This window comes from Marmota flaviventris, chromosome 9 (assembly GCF_047511675.1).
Source record: "Marmota flaviventris isolate mMarFla1 chromosome 9, mMarFla1.hap1, whole genome shotgun sequence".
NCBI lineage: Eukaryota > Metazoa > Chordata > Mammalia > Rodentia > Sciuridae > Marmota > Marmota flaviventris.
The window spans coordinates 103,535,612-103,552,921 of record NC_092506.1 but is presented as its reverse complement, the minus strand read 5'-3'; the positions used below and the strand labels follow the sequence as shown (position 1 = coordinate 103,552,921).

The window sequence follows — 17,310 nt, the reverse complement described above, 5'->3', positions numbered from 1 at the left end:
CAAAACTGACGTGGAGAGAGTGTGAGTAGGGTCGAACACGTGGTACAATGAAGGCGTTCATTTTGGAACCGGGCAGGGGGCATTTCCGCCCTGGGATGTACATCTTTAATACAGTATTAGGAGAGTATCCGCTCTTGCTTGTCTTTCTTTAATTGTTTCTCCACTACTCTTGTCATGACTCTACTCTGGAACAAAAGTGTAGTTTAAATTAACACTTCTGTTCCCTCGCTAGTGCCCGTATTAAAAATGGCGTCGCTTCCTTCCGTGTTGATAGTTCTTTTGCAATCAAGATCCGGGCGGAAACTCTGGATGGGCAGGTGCAGCCGGGCAGAGCCGAGGTTGCTTTGTAAAGCTTTCTGGGGATCCCGAGGGCGAGTCAAATCAGAGTTGTTGGGTTTTGCTCCCGCTGACTCTGCTTGTGAGGAGCGGCCAATGCTGAGGCCTCAGGGCTATTGCCTAGCTTGCCAGTTAGCTGAGTAGGCGGCCGAGCGGTGCCCCTAGCGGGTTAACATGTGGGCCTTTCCGGACTTGCCCGTGCCGCTGCTGGTGAATTTGATCGGCTCGTTGTTGGGATTTGTGGCTACACTCACCCTCATCCCAGCCTTCCATGGCCACTTTATCGCCGCGCGCCTCTGTGGCCAAGACCTCAACAAAACCACTCGGCAGCAGATGTGAGCGGCGGCACACGGTGTCCCGGGCAGGGGATCGGGCGGGCGGGCAGGGGATCTGGTGGGTAGGCAGGGGCGAAGACTGAGGTGCTTGACTTTGCACGCGACCGAGAGCTAACCAAGGAAACCTGGAAAGAGGGAGGTGTTGGAAAGAACTGGTTAGCCTGGGGAAAGGATGGATGGGAGACCCTTGGGTGTGTCAGGAACTCCAGCAGCGGTGCCCTCCTCATCCCCGCCCCGCCAAAGAACTGGGAAGAAGACCATTATGGGTTTCTGTAACGTCTGCACTAGTAAGTGACCACGCCCCCTTTCTTCTCCACACACCCCCCCTTCACTGAACCCTTGCTGCTGGACCACAGCCCAGAATCCCAGGGAGTCATCAGTGGTGCAGTTTTCCTTATCATCCTCTTCTGCTTCATCCCTTTTCCTTTCCTGAATTGTTTTGTGGAGGAGCAATGTAAGGCATTCCCCCATCATGAAGTAAGTGAGTTAATGGGAGTCACTGGCTGGAGCCTGGGAGGTGAAAGAGTTGGGGTTATTTGGACTGGGGTAAGGGGGCTGAGGAACGAACTGAAAAGACGGGACTTCTTGTTAGGAGGGCGGATAGTGTTGCATTATAACATTTCTGAGCCTCCCCCAGTTTGTGGCCCTGATAGGTGCCCTTCTTGCCATCTGCTGCATGATTTTCTTGGGCTTTGCTGATGATGTACTCAATCTGCGCTGGCGCCATAAGCTACTGCTGCCCACAGCTGCCTCACTACCTCTCCTCATGGTCTATTTTACCAACTTTGGCAACACAACCATTGTGGTACCCAAGCCCTTCCGACCAATTCTTGGCCTGCATCTGGACTTAGGTGAGTAGCACTATCAATACTGCACCTGTGGCATCTACTTCATACCCTTCACTGCTGTGAGATATCCAACACAGCAGACTTCCTAGTGCTCCACATTCTCCTCTAAGTGTTCCTGTTCTTCCCTGTTTACTCAGATCCTTTTTGGTGACTCTTTATCCTATGATGTGTTTTCATTACTTTTCTCAAAAGAATATCCTTAAATCTTCCCTCCCTAGGTGGTATTAACTTCTTTTCATACTATGTCTCCCCCCAGGGATCCTTTACTATGTCTACATGGGGCTGCTGGCAGTGTTCTGTACCAATGCCATCAATATCCTAGCAGGGATTAATGGCCTAGAGGCTGGCCAGTCTCTAGTTATCTCTGCTTCCATCATTGTCTTCAACCTGGTGGAGCTGGAAGGTAGGTGGGATTGGGATAGGGAGAAAGAGAAGTCTGAGTATTAAGGAAGTTGTCTTATTTATGGCTTTAGGGAATTCAGGAGGAAAAAAAGAAACAATATGTGAGTAATTATAAAAGATAATGGAGACTATTTACTTTGCAAATAACAATAGAGAGTTATCAAATTTGAGAAAGAAAAATAGCTCTGTCATTTATAGCTGGAGTGGCACAAATAGCAAGGCTGTATCTTCTATTGTACAGAAACAGTTTCACAGACCCCAGCATCAAAATCACTCTCTGACCATGATGGAACACAGCAAAAACCAGACTCTTCACTCACAATCATGTCTGAGCACAGACAAACCATGAGATACCCACAAAAATGACCAAGAACCCCTCTTAGCATGAGAGACCCTGGCTTCTTTCCAGTAACAATGGTTCCTCCTGCTTTTTAGGTTTAAAAAAAAAAAAAAAAAAAAAATATATATATATATATATATATAAAATATGATGTATATAATTATATATACTAAGTATATATTAATATATATTAAGATGCTTAATCATAGAATTAGCACAATTCTTATTTCCTTGTACCTCCCCAGAATTATCTAAAATGAATCCTATAAAAAGCCTCTCCTAATACCCCACCAGAATGAAACATTCTGTTTCCCTATGGTGTGTAGTCTCTATAATCACCCTTTTTATGTTAGTAAACCCAACTTTGACTATCGATGTGTGTCTGGTAGTCTTTGACAGATGGATATCAACAAGTACTTATTAATGTTAAATGCTTTTAAAACATGTTATTTAAATCTTGAAACCATTCTATAACAGGTGTTATCATTTGTCCTATCTTACAGATGAGGAAAGTCACTTATGTGACATGGAAGATCACATAGCTAGGAAGTAAAGCTGATATTCAAACTGAAGTCAGAATGACTAAACCAAATTTAAGACATTAACCAGTTTTTGATTGCTTCCGTAAAATGGTGGAACACTTGAAATTGCCTGGTGACCTAAAAGGGGGTAATAGATTCTTAAAAGTGACTTGGGTGAGCTGGATGATATAGCTGGGATACAAACAAAAATAGGATGAGAGCACACAGAAAAGTATGGGTATTCACTTTTCCTTTTTCCTTGCTTTCAAAGGTGATTATCGAGATGATCATGTATTTTCCCTCTACTTCATGATACCCTTTTTTTTCACCACCTTGGGATTACTCTATCATAACTGGTAAGTAGCCTGGTGGATAAGGAAGACAACTATCTGAACACCTGGCAAAGATGGTCCTGATAACAACCTAGCTCTTAATGGAGAGGCTAAATCTATGCATACCTTCATTGACTGTTTTCTGGGTCTTCAGATAGTAGCATTCTATCACTTTTCCCCGTGTTGCTAGAAAAGCCGTGGCTTTGGCACATGCCAGTCAAGTACTCTACCACTGAGCTACACAGCCTGATAGTATTCTGAAATTATTCTCTGCTGAGTAGAAGTTGGGGATGTATGCTATGGAGCCCCCAGGAATAGATGAATTCAGGGCCTTGGGTCCTGCAGAGTGGCTGTGACAACTATAGCCTCCTCTCAAAACTAGGGTCAGGGTGAGCTCACTGCTGAGAGTGTGTGATGTGGGAGAGAGTATTGGTAATGTCTCTTGCCACTGGTTCAGATGTTCTTTCCTACACAGGTATCCATCACGAGTATTTGTGGGAGATACCTTCTGCTACTTTGCTGGCATGACCTTTGCCGTGGTGGGCATCTTGGGACACTTCAGCAAGACCATGCTACTCTTCTTCATGCCACAGGTGTTCAACTTCCTCTATTCACTGCCTCAGCTCCTGCATATCATCCCCTGCCCTCGTCACCGTATACCCAGGTAGCCACTTTGGGGCATCATAGCCTTTCACTTGGGATATCTAAAGCCAGCCTATATATTTGCTTTGTAGGCTCCAAGGAAGAGCTAACTCTTCCCTTGTAGGTAGCCATTTATAATTTACAAAGCACATTTACTTACATCATTTCATTTAAAGTTCATTGCAGTTCTGATCATACAGCAGAGCCAGAAATAGATCTCAAGTTGTTTGATTTCACATTCAGTGCTTTTCCTAGTAATTAACTACAGGGAGGAGAGAGGTCTTTGACTAGAGGGCTGATCACATGAATCTGTCTTCCCCCCTGCAGACTCAATACCAAAACAGGCAAACTGGAGATGAGCTATTCCAAGTTCAAGACCAAGAGCCTTTCTTTCTTGGGCACTTTTATTTTAAAGGTAACAAGGTAACAAGGAGGTAAGGCCCCAGGCCACCATTCTGAACTCAGGAAATGGGGATCCTAGGTCTACATCAGATCCAAGGGGAGGCTGGCAGTATTAAGTAGATCCCCATTCCTGAAACGTAGGTATTAGCTGAACTTCTCTTCACCTCTGGTCCCTCCAGGTAGCAGAAAGCCTCAGGCTAGTCACAGTGCGCCAGAGTGAGAATGAGGATGGTGCCTTTACTGAGTGTAACAACATGACTCTCATCAACTTGCTACTTAAAATCTTTGGGCCCATACATGAGAGAAACCTCACATTGCTCCTGCTACTGCTGCAGGTGAGATTGAGGGTGGAGTTTATACCTCTTTGTCTCCTGTTCTCCGTGGTTCTTATTCCAGTCCATTTCTCCTTGCAGATCCTGGGCAGTGCTATCACTTTCTCCATTCGATACCAGCTTGTCCGACTCTTTTATGATGTTTGAGTTCCCTGAAGATTGCCCTTTACTATGGCACAGTCTCCAGGGTCCTAACCTGGGCCAATCTTGTGTCCAAGACTGCCTCCAGGCCCAGGCCTCTCCCACTGTTCACTATACTCCAGATTTTGTTGTTGCGTTTTCCTTCACCAGTTATTATCGACTTTCTGGGCCTTTCTAGCCCTCCAATGATATTAATTGGACTTTGGCTATGATTTTCTTCATCTTGCCACTTTCCCTTCCCATCTGATCTTTGCAGCCTCCTAAGGTGGGATGCAGCAACTATAATGCAGATACTTATAATTTAACATTCAGAGTCCTGACTCAAGGAATATGCTTCCAGATAGAATACCAGTCGGTCTCCAGTTCCCTAGCTGACTATATTGGCTGCTGAGGAAGGGCCACTACACAGACATTGATACTTTAAATTAAGTGTTCTGATTAGTAAGGTGGGGGCAGATGCTCTCACTGGTGACAATAAAGAGTTGATTTTTTTCTTGTTGTTCCTTGTAGGTATATTTCCTCTATGAGCAGATTAGGAGAGATTGGGAGAGTTTGGAGGTACCTCTTCCAAGAGAATGCCTATCTCTGACACTTTCTAGCAAGCAGTAAACAGAACTGAGCCCAAACAGAACATGTTGAATAAATATTGAAACACACTTCAGGTGAGATGGAGGATTTGTGTTCTGGCATAGGATGGAACTTTCAAGAGGCCTTCTTTCTTTCTTTTTTACACACCCTTTGCCAGATAAGAGGAGGGAGTGAGGAGTGAACAGACCTGGAAGGGAGGCAGTGATAGTTGTAGAGTTGACTCCTTTCCTTTAAAAATCATAGGCCAGCACGGATTTCCCAGGGGCTATCCAGCAGGGATTCAGGTGCTACCCTTTTTGGCTTCCGGTTTTGGTCTCTGGCTATAGGGTTTAAATCTCCCGCGCTTTACATGGATTGGCCACACTCGGAGGTGGTAGGCCGGCTGTGTGCTATCGCTCTTCCTCGTCTTTTTCCCCGGGCAAAAGGTTTTCAAATTCGACCAATCGCCGGGCGCGCTTTCCCAGCTGAGGCACGTCACGGAAGGGTTAATCGCAACCAACCGGAGGCGGGTATTGGAGAAAAGAACCAATCGGAAGGGCGCGGGGGTGTGCCCTAGGGGCTTATAAGGGCGGCCCTGCGGCGCGCGCGGCAGCAGTTGGACTGCGGCGGGCGGCAGTTGAGAAGTCTTCAGAGACGCTGTTCTTCACTGTTCTACCTCGCGCATTATGTCCGGTCGCGGCAAGACTGGCGGCAAGGCCCGCGCTAAGGCCAAGTCGCGCTCTTCTCGCGCGGGTCTCCAGTTCCCTGTGGGCCGAGTACATCGGCTGCTGAGGAAGGGCCATTACGCCGAGCGAGTGGGCGCCGGCGCGCCGGTTTATCTGGCGGCGGTGCTCGAGTACCTCACCGCTGAGATTCTGGAGCTGGCGGGCAACGCGGCCCGCGACAACAAGAAGACGCGTATCATCCCCCGCCACCTGCAGCTGGCCATCCGCAACGACGAGGAGCTCAACAAGCTTCTGGGCGGCGTGACGATCGCTCAAGGGGGCGTCCTGCCCAACATCCAGGCCGTGCTGCTGCCCAAGAAGACCAGCGCCACCGTGGGGCCGAAGGCGCCGGCGGGCGGCAAGAAGGCCACCCAGGCCTCTCAGGAGTACTGAGGGGTGCCCGCGCTGCGGCCGGCTGCCCAGCCCTCCCTATGCTATCACAAAGGCCCTTTTAAGGGCCACCACCGCCCTCACGGAAAGAGCTGAGCCACGTTGGGCCGCTAGGCGTGCGAACCGCGGCGCCCGGCCCCCTCCCCTCGCGTCCCCGCCGCCTCCCACCCTCCCCTCCCCCGCGCCCGCACGGCCTGCCGCGGCGCTAGAGGGCCTCGGTCCTTGTCCTGGCTACCGGGAGGAGGGGCGGGCTGGCGTCCTTCTCTGGCTCGTTCGGGGCCCTTGCGCCGCGGGACTGGGCTGGGGGCGCAGCACCTGCCCTCCTTGGTGCGGGTATCTCAGAATGGCTGGTGGGCTGCGGTAAGGCCACAGCACCTTCTGGAAGACTTGCTTTCCGCGTTGACGTAGGGCAGAGGTGGGCAGCCAAGGCCAAGAAGCCGGCAGCCCTCAAGGTGAGTTCCTCAGTTGCTGCAGCCTGGATGTATCATTTCTTCAGCGTGGTGCTTAGCTCTTGCCAGGACTTTCAGACGTTGACTGTTGATTTCCAGGCTTTGAGAGAAATCGATCACTTGTTTTGGTTTGGTGCCCCCTTTATGCCAAGTCCCAGGATTTTCAGTCATCTCCGTCTTCATTCATAGGCCTATGTGGTGTGGCCAGGACAAATCTTTCCTCCTGAGATGACTCCTAGGAAGTTTGCTCCAGTTTGGACATAGAGTTGTTTTGTGCTGAAAGAGACTGAAAACTGGGCCTGTCGGGCTTATCAACCCCATTTCCCTTCCAGCCATTAAACTCGGCAATCCAAGCACCTAGATACCAGCACATGTCAGTTAATCCCTGGACTGAGCCTCTCTTGGCTTCTGAACTGGAATTTTGCAGCTAACCCATCCACGACTAGAACCTTAAGTATTGGGGAGTTTCAGATGGTCTAATTTTGTTTATTAAAGGATTCTTTTTTTAAAAAAAATGAAGTGTGTTTTCATTTTACAAGAGTTGTAGGGTTAATAACATGTATGCTTTCTTTCCTGAAGTAGTGGGGTGGAAGAGACTAATGTTAAATATGCTGTACTGTTAACTGGAAAAGGGACAACCTAGGATTTGGGTTTTTTTTTTTTTTTTTTTTTTTTTGCAGTGCCAGAGGCCTCTGTACTGTGCAAGTGCTCTACCACTGAAGTACACTCTAGGCTCTAAGCCATAGATTTTAAAGCAATTCTCTTGCTTTCTTGGTGCTCCCTGTGAGACAATGGACTTGTTTGAAATTACTGTCAAGGTATAAACATTGAAGAGCTGGGAGCCTTGCCATAACTAATTCCAGCAGCGCCAGCAGCTCCAAGGCTGAGACTGGAGGATCCCAAGTTCAAAGCTAGCCTCAGCAAAAGGAAGGTGCTAAGCATACTCAGTGAGACCCTGTCTTAATAGGGTTGGGGATGTAGCTCAACCCACCCCCCACAAAAAAAAAAAAAAGTTCCAGGAGAACATTGAGCAAAGGTCTTAGACTCAAGTAAGGTTTAAGAGTTTTGCCAGGCATGGTGACTAATGCCCATAATCTCAACAACTCTGGGGGCTGACACAGGAGGATCACAAGTTTGAGACCATCCTCAGCAATTTAATTTAGCAAGGCACTAAGTTTAGTGAGATCCTGTCTCAAAAAGGGCTAGGGATGTAGCTCAGTGGTAAAGTGCCTCTGGGTTCCATTCCTAGTTAAAAAAAGGGGGGGGGGGTATGAGTGGTGGAGGGGCTTTATCTCTTTTCTCCAGCCCCACCAAAACAACCATTTTTCAGAGCTGGTTTATTAGTAGAGTTGGTTACATTCAAAGACTGGCTTGGATGTCTAAAAAGAGATGACGCCCCACTTAACAGAAGGCAAGGCAGTCATCAATGCCCCAAGGTGAGGCAAGTCCTTGGAAGTCTCAGACCCTGCAGTTCAGTCTGGGGTAATCACTCCCCATTGATCACAGGTGTCCTGAAGGCTAGACATAGGCACTGGAAAGTGGCAATTCAAGCACTTGAACCCCACAGGCCATTTAGTGGACATCATTAAGCTGCCGTGCAACATCCAGGATGTTCTTGGCTCCTTTGTTCAGCAACAAGCTGGCCAGGCTGATGCCCAAGTTCTCAGCAGCCAGCTGGGCTCCTCTCGGAATGTTCCGGGCAGTGATGCCTACCAGTTGTGGATCATCCTCTGGGCCATCGTCATACTGGATGAAGGAAGGAGGTGAGATTTGGTGAGAATGACAAGATTACATGCACTATTATTCATTACTCCCTCCTCACCCTCCATCCTTGGTACCTGGGTGGGGACATGGATGGTAGCCTGCATTGTCTCTTGCATGCTATCTGAGCCATCTAGACTCCAGACTCCTCCAGTCAAGTACAGCTGGGAAAGAAAATGGTTGCTTCAGCATATTCCGAGAGAGGACTGCTTAGAAACCTAGGATGCATAGGGAGAAATGCCGTAGTCCTTCCCTGTCTTCCCACCCATTTTCCCCTACTTACTTGCCCATCTTTTATCACTGTATGCACTGCTACTGGCACACTGCAACCTCCTTCCTGCAATGAAAAGTTCCTATGCTTTGACCACAGCCCTCAGAGATACAGAGGACATAACTGAAAAGGCTGCTGGGCCAAGACCTGCATCCTCCACATTCACAACATTCAACAAGAATGAGTGATCACTACATACACAGCACATCCTGGCTGCCCACCCCCCTCCTCCAGGGCAAGCACAGGTCCTACCAGGTGCCTCAGAAAAGCCCTTTCAGCGATGCAGCGAAGCAGAGTCTCAGGATCATGTAATACACCCACTAGATCCAAGATGTCCTGGTCCTTGGCTCGGACTTCCACAGCCAGGGCCCCCTGATGAAAACACATCAAGCTTGATCTTCGCTCAACTAATGCAGCTAAGTATGGGAACCACCCTTCTGCCTGTTCCCCAGGGTCTTTGGGGCCAGTAGCAATCCAAGGCCCCCTCCCTGATAATTTTATTTTGAGGAATGCAGATATTGTAGGTTGTGAGACCAGATTCCTTGTTGAGAACAAAGGGAAGGGAGCAAATTAACAAGTGGCTTCTCAAGCTTACCTGGCCTACAGCATACATGCATTCCTCTGGATGTAGGATCTGTGGAAGTAGAACAGGTAGAAGGGTGGGGAGAGGTCAGGGATGCCCAAAAGCATCCAGCAATGAGATGTACTTCGATTAACATCTAGAAAGCCTGAGGAGGCACAAGCAGGAGTCTGGCCTTTGTTTTCCAATCTCCCCCATCCTGGGAATCTATTTGCAGCATTAGATTAGAGGTCAGGTGGGGCTGAGGCTGTAGCTCAGTGGCAGAGCACTCACCTAGCATTTATGAGGCACTGGGTTCAATCCTTAGCACCATATAAAATGAAACAAATAAAGGCATACTGCCCATCTACAGTGACAAAGAAAAAAAAAAAAAAAAAAGGAGGAGGAGGTGGTACAGCCAGGCATGGCAGTGCAGTACACACCTGTAATCCCAGCAGCCCAGGAGGCTGAGACAGGAGGAGTGCAAGTTCAAGGCCAGCCTCAGCAACTTAGTGAGGCCCTAAGAAACTCAGTGAGATCCGGCCTCAAAATAAATAAATAGGTAAATAAATAAATATAAATCAACAACCAAATAAACAGGGCCGAGAAGAGAATGTAGCTCAGTTGTAAAGTGCCCCTGGGTTAAATCTCTAGTACAAAAAAAAAAAAAAAGAAAGAAGGAGGAGGAGGAGATGGTACAGGAAGGAAGGAGAAACAGATGAACTCAGGGAGGAGAAATTGGAAGCCCCTACCTGGCCCACCCGGTTCTGCCAGCCCATGCGCTGCAGGCCAGCCACAGCCAGGATGATGGCACTGAATTCATGCTGTTCATCCAGCTTCCGAAGCCGGGTGTTGAGGTTTCCCCGCTGCGGAGAGATGCTAAGGACTAACAGAAGCCACATGCTATTTGGAGTTTCTTTTCTTCTCCATCTACCCATCTTTTAGCTCTCAGCTTCATGACAACAGCTACCATTTACAACACCATGCTGTTCTAAAGTGCTTTCCCATATCAGCTCATTTCATTTTCATGACAGCCCTGTGCAGTAGATGTGCAGTACTATACAGATGAGGACAATGATACAGAAAGGTTAAATAACTTGCCCAAGGTTACAAGACTCCAGAGAAACCTTCCATGATCCCTAAGTCTCTGTTTAGATGTTCCAGCTAGATGCTTCCAGAGAATCCCCATTTTTATCCATTAAGCACTTAGCATATACCATTTTTAAAATTAGTTTTTTTAAATTAGTTTTATAAAACTATATATTCACCAGGCATGGTGGTGCACACCTGTAATCCCAACAAATTGGGAGGCTGAGAGAAGAGGATTCCAAGATTGAGGACAGTCTTAGTAACTTAGTGAGACCATGCCTCAAAAAATAAAAAGAGCTGAGAATGTTGGGTACAGTTGCGCACTCCTGTAATCCCAGAGGCTGGGGAGGCTGAGGCAGCAGGATCTCGAATTCAAAGATGGCCTCAGTAAAAGCGAGTTGCTAAGCAACTCAGTGAGACCCTGTCTCTAAGTAAAATACAAAAAAGGCTGGGGATGTGGCTCAATGGTTGAGTGTCCCTGAGTTCAATCCCTGGTACCCCCCCAAAAAAAGGCTGGGGATGTTGCTCAGTGGGTAATTACTTAAGTATCCCTGGGTTCAATCTCTAATACAAAACAAACAAACAAAACCCACTACATAGTAAAAAAAAAAAAATCAAAATAATATAGTAGCATATATAAAGTAAAAATGGAAGCACCTCTATGCCCCCAGAAACAATCACTATTCACTATCACTTTGTATCATCAATGCCTATCTATAGACCTAACTAAAATGTAAACTTTTCATTCTACATAAGTAAGGACAAAGTTTATATGACTCATCATTATCCCCAATGTGAGGCATCTACGTTGGGCTAAGAAAACATTAAAGGATTGCAGATGGATGGATGGATACATGGAAGGATGGGTGAATGGGTGGATGGAAAGACAGTCAGCCTGCTGCCCCTATGGGCCACCTGCACCAGAAGCCCCTTCCACTCTCAGGACTTCCAGGGTCATCTAGGTCTTATCTTCTTCCTCAAGTATCAAGAATCTTGACCCCTCCTTCTAAAGGATACAATACTCTTGAACTCCAGATGTGGAAACTTTCTCTGCAGCTGAGCTGCTCTCCGCAGGGAGCTGGTCCCCACAGTGCTGCTCAGAAAGAGGATTTAAAATTTATCACTAGGCAGCCACTGTTCCTTTCCTGCTCCTCCCACCAGGATGACCATCCAGGCCCCACTCACCTCTTTTCTGGCAAGGTTTCTAGGGTCTTCCCAACAAATTTTGGGTGAAAGACAACAGCATCACAGGGGTTTTCCCGCCTGGAGGAGGAAGGAAGATCATGGAATGAAGGAGAAATTTCAATTTGAGTCATTTCCATTCTCTCAGTAGCTAACTAACTGGCATATTCTGAGTTTTCTGCCACACTCAAAGCAGAGGACCAAGTCCCAGAGGGAAAAGCAAAGTCTCCTGTGAGGTCTACCCCCTGCTCAGGCCCCTTGCTTCCAGGACTCTTACTTGCAGATGGCTCCAATGGTGAAGGCAGGAGGCAGCACAGTGGGGAGGTCCTTCAGGGAGTGAACGACCAGGTCAACTCTAGAGAGATTAGAGGCAGGGAGAGGAGAAGGGGCTGAAGCAGTTGGCTCCTGCCTCAGCTTCAGTAGTGGAGCCAAGGGTAGTTCAGGAAGTAGGCCTTCCCCAGGCCTTGGGACCTTTGATATGCTCTCCTCCCCACTTACCTTCTACCCCATTTTCCCAATCACTCTTACATTCCAAGCAGCCAGATGGCTCCAAACCAGGTCACTCTCCTTTTCAGAAGCCTGAACCCCACATATGAGTCCCCTATTTTATCTGGTCTACACTAGCAGCTTTACTGATCACTGGATCTGTAGCATACAGGGATCCCAGCAAGAGATTGTGCCATGCTCTCCTGTCTCCACTTACTCATTCTTCTCCAGGGCATACTCTAGCTCCTTGGTAAACAGGCTCTTCTCTCCAATCTGCCAGGCAAGAGAGAGCCTCAGAGTGAATCTTTTAGGGCAAGGAAGAATGAAGGGGTATAAGGAATGAAGGGAAGTTGTTGTTACCTTAGAGAGTGCAGTATCAAGAATCTTGTCCCCTGTGGTGGACATAGCAACTGAGAAGAAAATCAACCAATCACATCATTAATCAGCATTTATTGAGCCCCTACTCTGCCCAGTACTGTATTAAAATTCCTAGTGGAACAGAGCCACATAAGCTCCTTCCCCACCATCTAACAGGAAGACAGACCCACTCACAAAAAAATCCAAGGCAGAAGATATTAAATGCCAAATTAACCCAGACAGTCGGAGCTAGAGATGTTCAGAGGAGAGCCAGCCCTCCAACTGGGAGAAGCCAAGAGGGGTTCTTGGAGACAGGGGCCAGTCTTTGGTGATAAGCAAAGCCAGGAACCCTGTGCTTTCCCCTCCACTAATACTGGCTTCCCATTAACTTCCATACATCTCCAGGAAACTTACTGATTTCAAACTGCAGGCCAGGGTATAACGCTTTCAGCATTGCCACCACACTGTCTGTCTGTATGCGAGCCAGCTGAGGACAGAGATTTGTATTAGTCCTGCCCTTCCCTGGCCACTGCTCCAAGCTCAGATCCTCATAAGGTCAGGGAGATCCTAAAGGGAATGGAATTCTCACCTGGGAAAGAGAAGAGCCTGGCCTGGGAGTCCTCTGCACCCTAGCTCAGGATGTAATTTTCTACAGAAATTAATCTGCCATTCCCCACAGGATTTAACCCCCAGCTACCTCATTTCCTCTATGCTGGGAGCTGACCCTCTGGCCCCCTCAATTTGTCATCCTGTGAGCACCAGAATTTTTCTGACAAACCTCCTCCACCCAATGTCCACACTTACCTGGCTCTTACGGGTACCCACTCGAATTACTTTCATCTTTGAGCCGTTTTCTTCCTGTTGAAAAAAAAAAATCTCTGGGTTACAGTCCCCTCTGATCCTTGTGTTCCTTGTCCAAGAACCAGACTCACTAACTCAGAAGAAAGAAACCTCAGTCTCTGGCCTGTGTGTGGCTGGCTGAGCCTCAGAGTGGAAAAATACTTCAAAACTAGTCCCTTGACCTTCCTCAGTACCTTCTTCCCTCTTCAGGATCCAGAGGGAAGCAATGGTAGGATCTGCTACTACTGTTGTGGCAGTAACCAGGACACTGAGACTCAAAGCCCACCCTGGCCAAGTCAATTCTCAGTGGGAGTGCTGTACACAAACATGTGGGTAAAGAGATAAGGCCCATCAGCCTGGCCAAAGGGAGGGTGGAGCCTACAGTTGGCTGGGCAGGGCAGCTGGAGTCACACATCACTGGAGTACAGGTTTATGATCCAGCACAGTGCAGGTTCTCCAGAAAGCTTCAGTGCCACCAGATGCTGAGAACTACCTGGAAGCTGCCACACTAAGGGTCCCTTAATCTGGTTGGAATGCACCTACTGGACTTGGGTCAAATGATCTAATGTACAGCCTCTTGTTGGGTAACATTGCACCATCCCACCAGGGCCTGTTTGTTCATCTATGAAATGATGATGTAACATCTGCCTCAATATCTATAAGACTATGAGGTTGAACTGCCTAACATTCATTCATCAAGAGTGCTCCCTCTGGTCTCATCAAGTAAATGTTGGGGTGTCAGATCTCAAGCCAAAAACTCAATGGGAGGCTGGGTATGGTGGTACATGCCTCTTAGCAGCTCAAGAGGCTGAGGCAGGAGGATCACGAGTTCAAAGCCAGCCTCAGCAAACGTGAGGCACTAAGCAACTCAGTAAGACCCTGTCTCTAAATAAATAAAATACAAAATAGGGCTGGGGATGTGGCTCAGTGGTCAAGAGCCCCTGAATTCAATCCCTGGCATATCCCTGCCCCCCCCCCCAAAAAAAAAAAAAAACCCTCAATGGGACACACTTCTTCCTGTCAGGCACCTTGGATGAAGGTATTCAGTGCCAAGCAGGTAAAATTGGGTTCTTTAGTGTGAGTCAGAGGTTCTATTTCTTTCTACATCAAACAGGAGCCACTGTAGAAACGTCAACTTCCCCTGTTCTAGGATCTTCATCCTATGAAGTTCTTTTGCAGTCAGACATCTGGTGCCTTTATTGTTGGAGGAGGTAAGAGCTTGGTGTTCTTGGACTCAAGTCTATTCCACTATGATCACTCCTTCAATAAATCATCTCTGTAAGGCCCCTTGCAAATTTGGCTGGGCTTGAAACAGGACTCTAAAATTCTACCATAGGAAGCCCAGAAAAAGGAATCTAAGGTCCCAGCTGCAAAATTCAAGCAATCCCTCAAGTTACTGAATCTGCAAAACATATTCAAGTCAAATTGTTCCATTAAAAAATACATATTTGCATCTGGGCACACTGGAGTATGTCTGTCATCCCAGACTCAGGAGGCTGAGGCAGGAGCATTGCAAGTTTGAGGCCAGCCTCAGCACCTTAGTAAGACCCTCAGCAACTTAACGATACCCTATCTTAAAACAAATAATAAAAAAGGACTGGGGATCTTGCTTAGCGGTGAAGAACCCCTGAGTTCAATCTCCAGTACCAAACCACACCGAGCAGGTTTCAGTGATTCCCACTGATAGTCCCAACACTTGGGAGGCAAAGTGGGAGGATTGCTGGAGGTGAGAAGTTTGAGACCAGCATGATGAACAGCTAGCTCTATTGCTTTTGCATATTGTTGCCTTCACAACAATTCTACTAGGTAGACAGGGCAGGCAATTGTCGAAGGATGTTACAAAAGCAAAGGCTGGCACTGAGAGGTGAAATGATTCGCTTAGGATCACACAGCTAATAATGGAAAGATCAACTTTTTCCTTCTAGCTCAGTGTTCTGGCATGTCTGCACTAGCAAAGAAACCCATTGCTCACCCGCAGGCTGGAAAGAAGGAGATAAGCAGCCGCCCCTTCTGTCTTATCTCAGGCATGCAGTAGCCTCTATGGCTCTGTAGTCTGCCTGTGCACCAGCGAATGGGTCGGCAGTCAAGCTAAGAATGGGAAGATCCAGGTTGGAAAGACAAATCCCCAGTCTCATGAGGCTGGGTGACTGCTATAAAGCAGAAAGGGACAAGGCTCTACTTCCAAGGCATTTATACGCAGTTCGGAGAATTGGGAACGTGCTCTCCTTTGAATCAGAAGCGAATGTTTTCCAAGGTGGCCCCACTGGCCTGTATCTTATGAAAGAACGCTGCTTATGTAGATGAACTTCTCCCGTGCTAGTTTACTAACCCTAGAGCCAAATATACAAGGCCTAGACGGAAGGAGCACGGATAAGTCCTCAAGGATGAAGGTTCCACGGCTGACAGTACTTCCACACCTAACCCCTCCCCCACTCCTCACTGATTTTCCCTTTTCTTCCAAAAGCTAACCTAGCTACTGGCCCTTTAAAAAAACATAGAGGAAAAAAATGACGGAAAGCCATTCCAACCAATAGACAAAGGAGGATGGCAACGTCGGGCCAATCGTTGCATGGCTCTTCCGGAAGCCTCAAGTCTTGCCGGTCACCCGCTCAGGACTCACCGCCGTTGCAGCCGCGTTACCCGCGTTACCGTTGCCAGACATGACTCCGCTCAGGAAGTTGGGCGGGTGGTGCCCCTAAAGTGCCCTGAGGTCCGTGGAGGCCGGGATCTCGAGCTGGCGGGAACTGGGGACACGTGGGCCTGAGCTAGTCCCACGGTCTGACTACGGGACTGCTGAAGGTTCAGCGTCACGTCCGGCGCCTTCCCTCGAAGGGGAGGTACCTTCCTCTGGAGGGGAATTAGAATGATTACAACAGAGCCGCCTTCGCCGCCACTGCTCTGCGGGCTCGCCCGGAGCGTGAGTTCCCTTTCGCCCCGGGGGCTTTCCATTTTGAGAACCAGGCCTGCCACGTCTTTCTGAATCAGGAGTATTGATGGTCAGAGGCTAAGAGAGGCTTCCCAGTTTTACCTATAAACTGCCTTTCGCCCCCGTAAGGATAGCCAATTAAACAGGAGTTAACCATGCCCAGGAGGAAAGGGAGGATCTGTTAACCCTAAAATGTCCAGTATGACTAAATACCGGGTACTTAAGCAAGTTACCGTGCCCGCTGGGCTGCATTTATCATAGACAGATAAAAGGGCTGTTCCCAAAGGCTTCTCATTCAGAATTTATAGTTTCCTCTCCCCAGCAGTGGCACAAGCAATTCGTACAGTTTAGGTGATACTTCCTTTCCTCTGGTTAAACTTAGCTTTGCTATAACCCTGAAGTAGTCATCATTTCTGTTCTTTAAAATCAGCAAACAGGTTGAGAGAGATTAAAGGTCATGCCTAAAGACCTAATTACGACCGGGGAGTGTCAACACCACATTAAGTAATGTTGGTGGGAGGGGCTGGGGTTGTGGCTCAGTGGTAGAGTGCTGGCCTAGCACGTGAGGCCCTCTGCACCACTTATAAATAAATAAAATAAAGATATTGTATCCAACTACAACTAAAAAATAAACATTTGAAAGACTGCAAGATAATACAAAACCAGATGTTATTTAAAAAAAAAAAAAAAGTAATGTTGGTGGGAAAAGGGCTTACTAGAAAAAAATGCTTTTCCCACTAACACTACTAATAGATTAAGCACCCATGTACTAACCACCTGACAGCTATTTGCTCTTTAGGTCAAAAAGCTGTACAAGGTAATGTACAGATGAAGAAACTGAGATTCTGAAAGTATTCCAGAAGCTGACAGGAGGATTACTTGAACCTGGAAGTTTGAAACCAGCTTGGGCAACATAGCAGGACCCCATCTCAAAAAAGTAAATACATAAAATTTTAAAGAGTTGCTCTAAGTCAAACAACACAGCTAGGATTCAGTCTCAGCTCAACTGATCCAAAAATCTATCACTGTGGCTGCAGTACTGCCTCTTTTAAAGACTACCTAAATCACAGTGTTACT

The 17,310-nt window shown here is 47.5% G+C and overlaps 3 protein-coding genes and 1 long non-coding RNA gene across 9 annotated transcripts; 3 read left to right on the top strand and 1 right to left on the bottom strand.

The window, feature by feature from the left end:
* Nucleotides 1–274: 274 nt before the first annotated feature.
* Dpagt1 (dolichyl-phosphate N-acetylglucosaminephosphotransferase 1) lies at nucleotides 275–5,287 on the top strand. 5 transcript variants are annotated; one of them, XM_027930494.3, is made up of 9 exons: nucleotides 275–671; nucleotides 1,028–1,148; nucleotides 1,309–1,522; nucleotides 1,776–1,922; nucleotides 3,054–3,138; nucleotides 3,590–3,778; nucleotides 4,084–4,171; nucleotides 4,338–4,493; nucleotides 5,142–5,287. In XM_027930494.3, the coding sequence occupies exons 1-9, from the start codon at nucleotides 511–513 to the stop codon at nucleotides 5,238–5,240; spliced, it is 1,260 nt and encodes a 419-aa protein (XP_027786295.2). In that variant the 5' UTR covers nucleotides 275–510; the 3' UTR covers nucleotides 5,241–5,287. The 5 variants fall into 5 exon arrangements, with proteins under 5 accessions (XP_027786295.2, XP_027786297.2, XP_027786298.2 ...); XM_027930495.3 differs by lacking the exon at nucleotides 5,142–5,287 and adding an exon at nucleotides 4,572–5,130 and having other exon boundaries at nucleotides 279–671; XM_027930496.2 differs by lacking the exon at nucleotides 5,142–5,287 and having other exon boundaries at nucleotides 4,084–4,190; nucleotides 4,338–4,426.
* Nucleotides 5,288–5,384: 97 nt separating this feature from the next.
* H2ax (H2A.X variant histone) lies at nucleotides 5,385–7,277 on the top strand. The gene has a single exon (XM_027930498.3). The coding sequence runs from the start codon at nucleotides 5,885–5,887 to the stop codon at nucleotides 6,314–6,316; it is 432 nt and encodes a 143-aa protein (XP_027786299.1). The 5' UTR covers nucleotides 5,385–5,884; the 3' UTR covers nucleotides 6,317–7,277.
* Nucleotides 7,278–8,082: 805 nt separating this feature from the next.
* Nucleotides 8,083–16,083, bottom strand: Hmbs (hydroxymethylbilane synthase). Of its 2 annotated transcripts, none has more exons than XM_027930615.3 (14): nucleotides 15,928–16,083; nucleotides 13,272–13,325; nucleotides 12,882–12,954; nucleotides 12,471–12,520; nucleotides 12,328–12,383; nucleotides 11,902–11,979; nucleotides 11,628–11,705; nucleotides 11,460–11,535; nucleotides 10,106–10,219; nucleotides 9,390–9,428; nucleotides 9,047–9,166; nucleotides 8,807–8,860; nucleotides 8,601–8,687; nucleotides 8,083–8,508 (listed from the first exon to the last, which is right to left on the bottom strand). In XM_027930615.3, the coding sequence occupies exons 1-14, from the start codon at nucleotides 15,967–15,969 to the stop codon at nucleotides 8,335–8,337; spliced, it is 1,095 nt and encodes a 364-aa protein (XP_027786416.1). In that variant the 5' UTR covers nucleotides 15,970–16,083; the 3' UTR covers nucleotides 8,083–8,334. The 2 variants fall into 2 exon arrangements, with proteins under 2 accessions (XP_027786416.1, XP_027786417.1); XM_027930616.3 differs by lacking the exon at nucleotides 15,928–16,083 and adding an exon at nucleotides 13,502–13,617.
* Nucleotides 16,084–16,143: 60 nt separating this feature from the next.
* LOC117794719 (uncharacterized) lies at nucleotides 16,144–17,191 on the top strand. The gene is made up of 2 exons (XR_004618577.2): nucleotides 16,144–16,224; nucleotides 17,033–17,191. It is a non-coding gene; the product is annotated as an uncharacterized lncRNA (long non-coding RNA).
* Nucleotides 17,192–17,310: the final 119 nt, after the last annotated feature.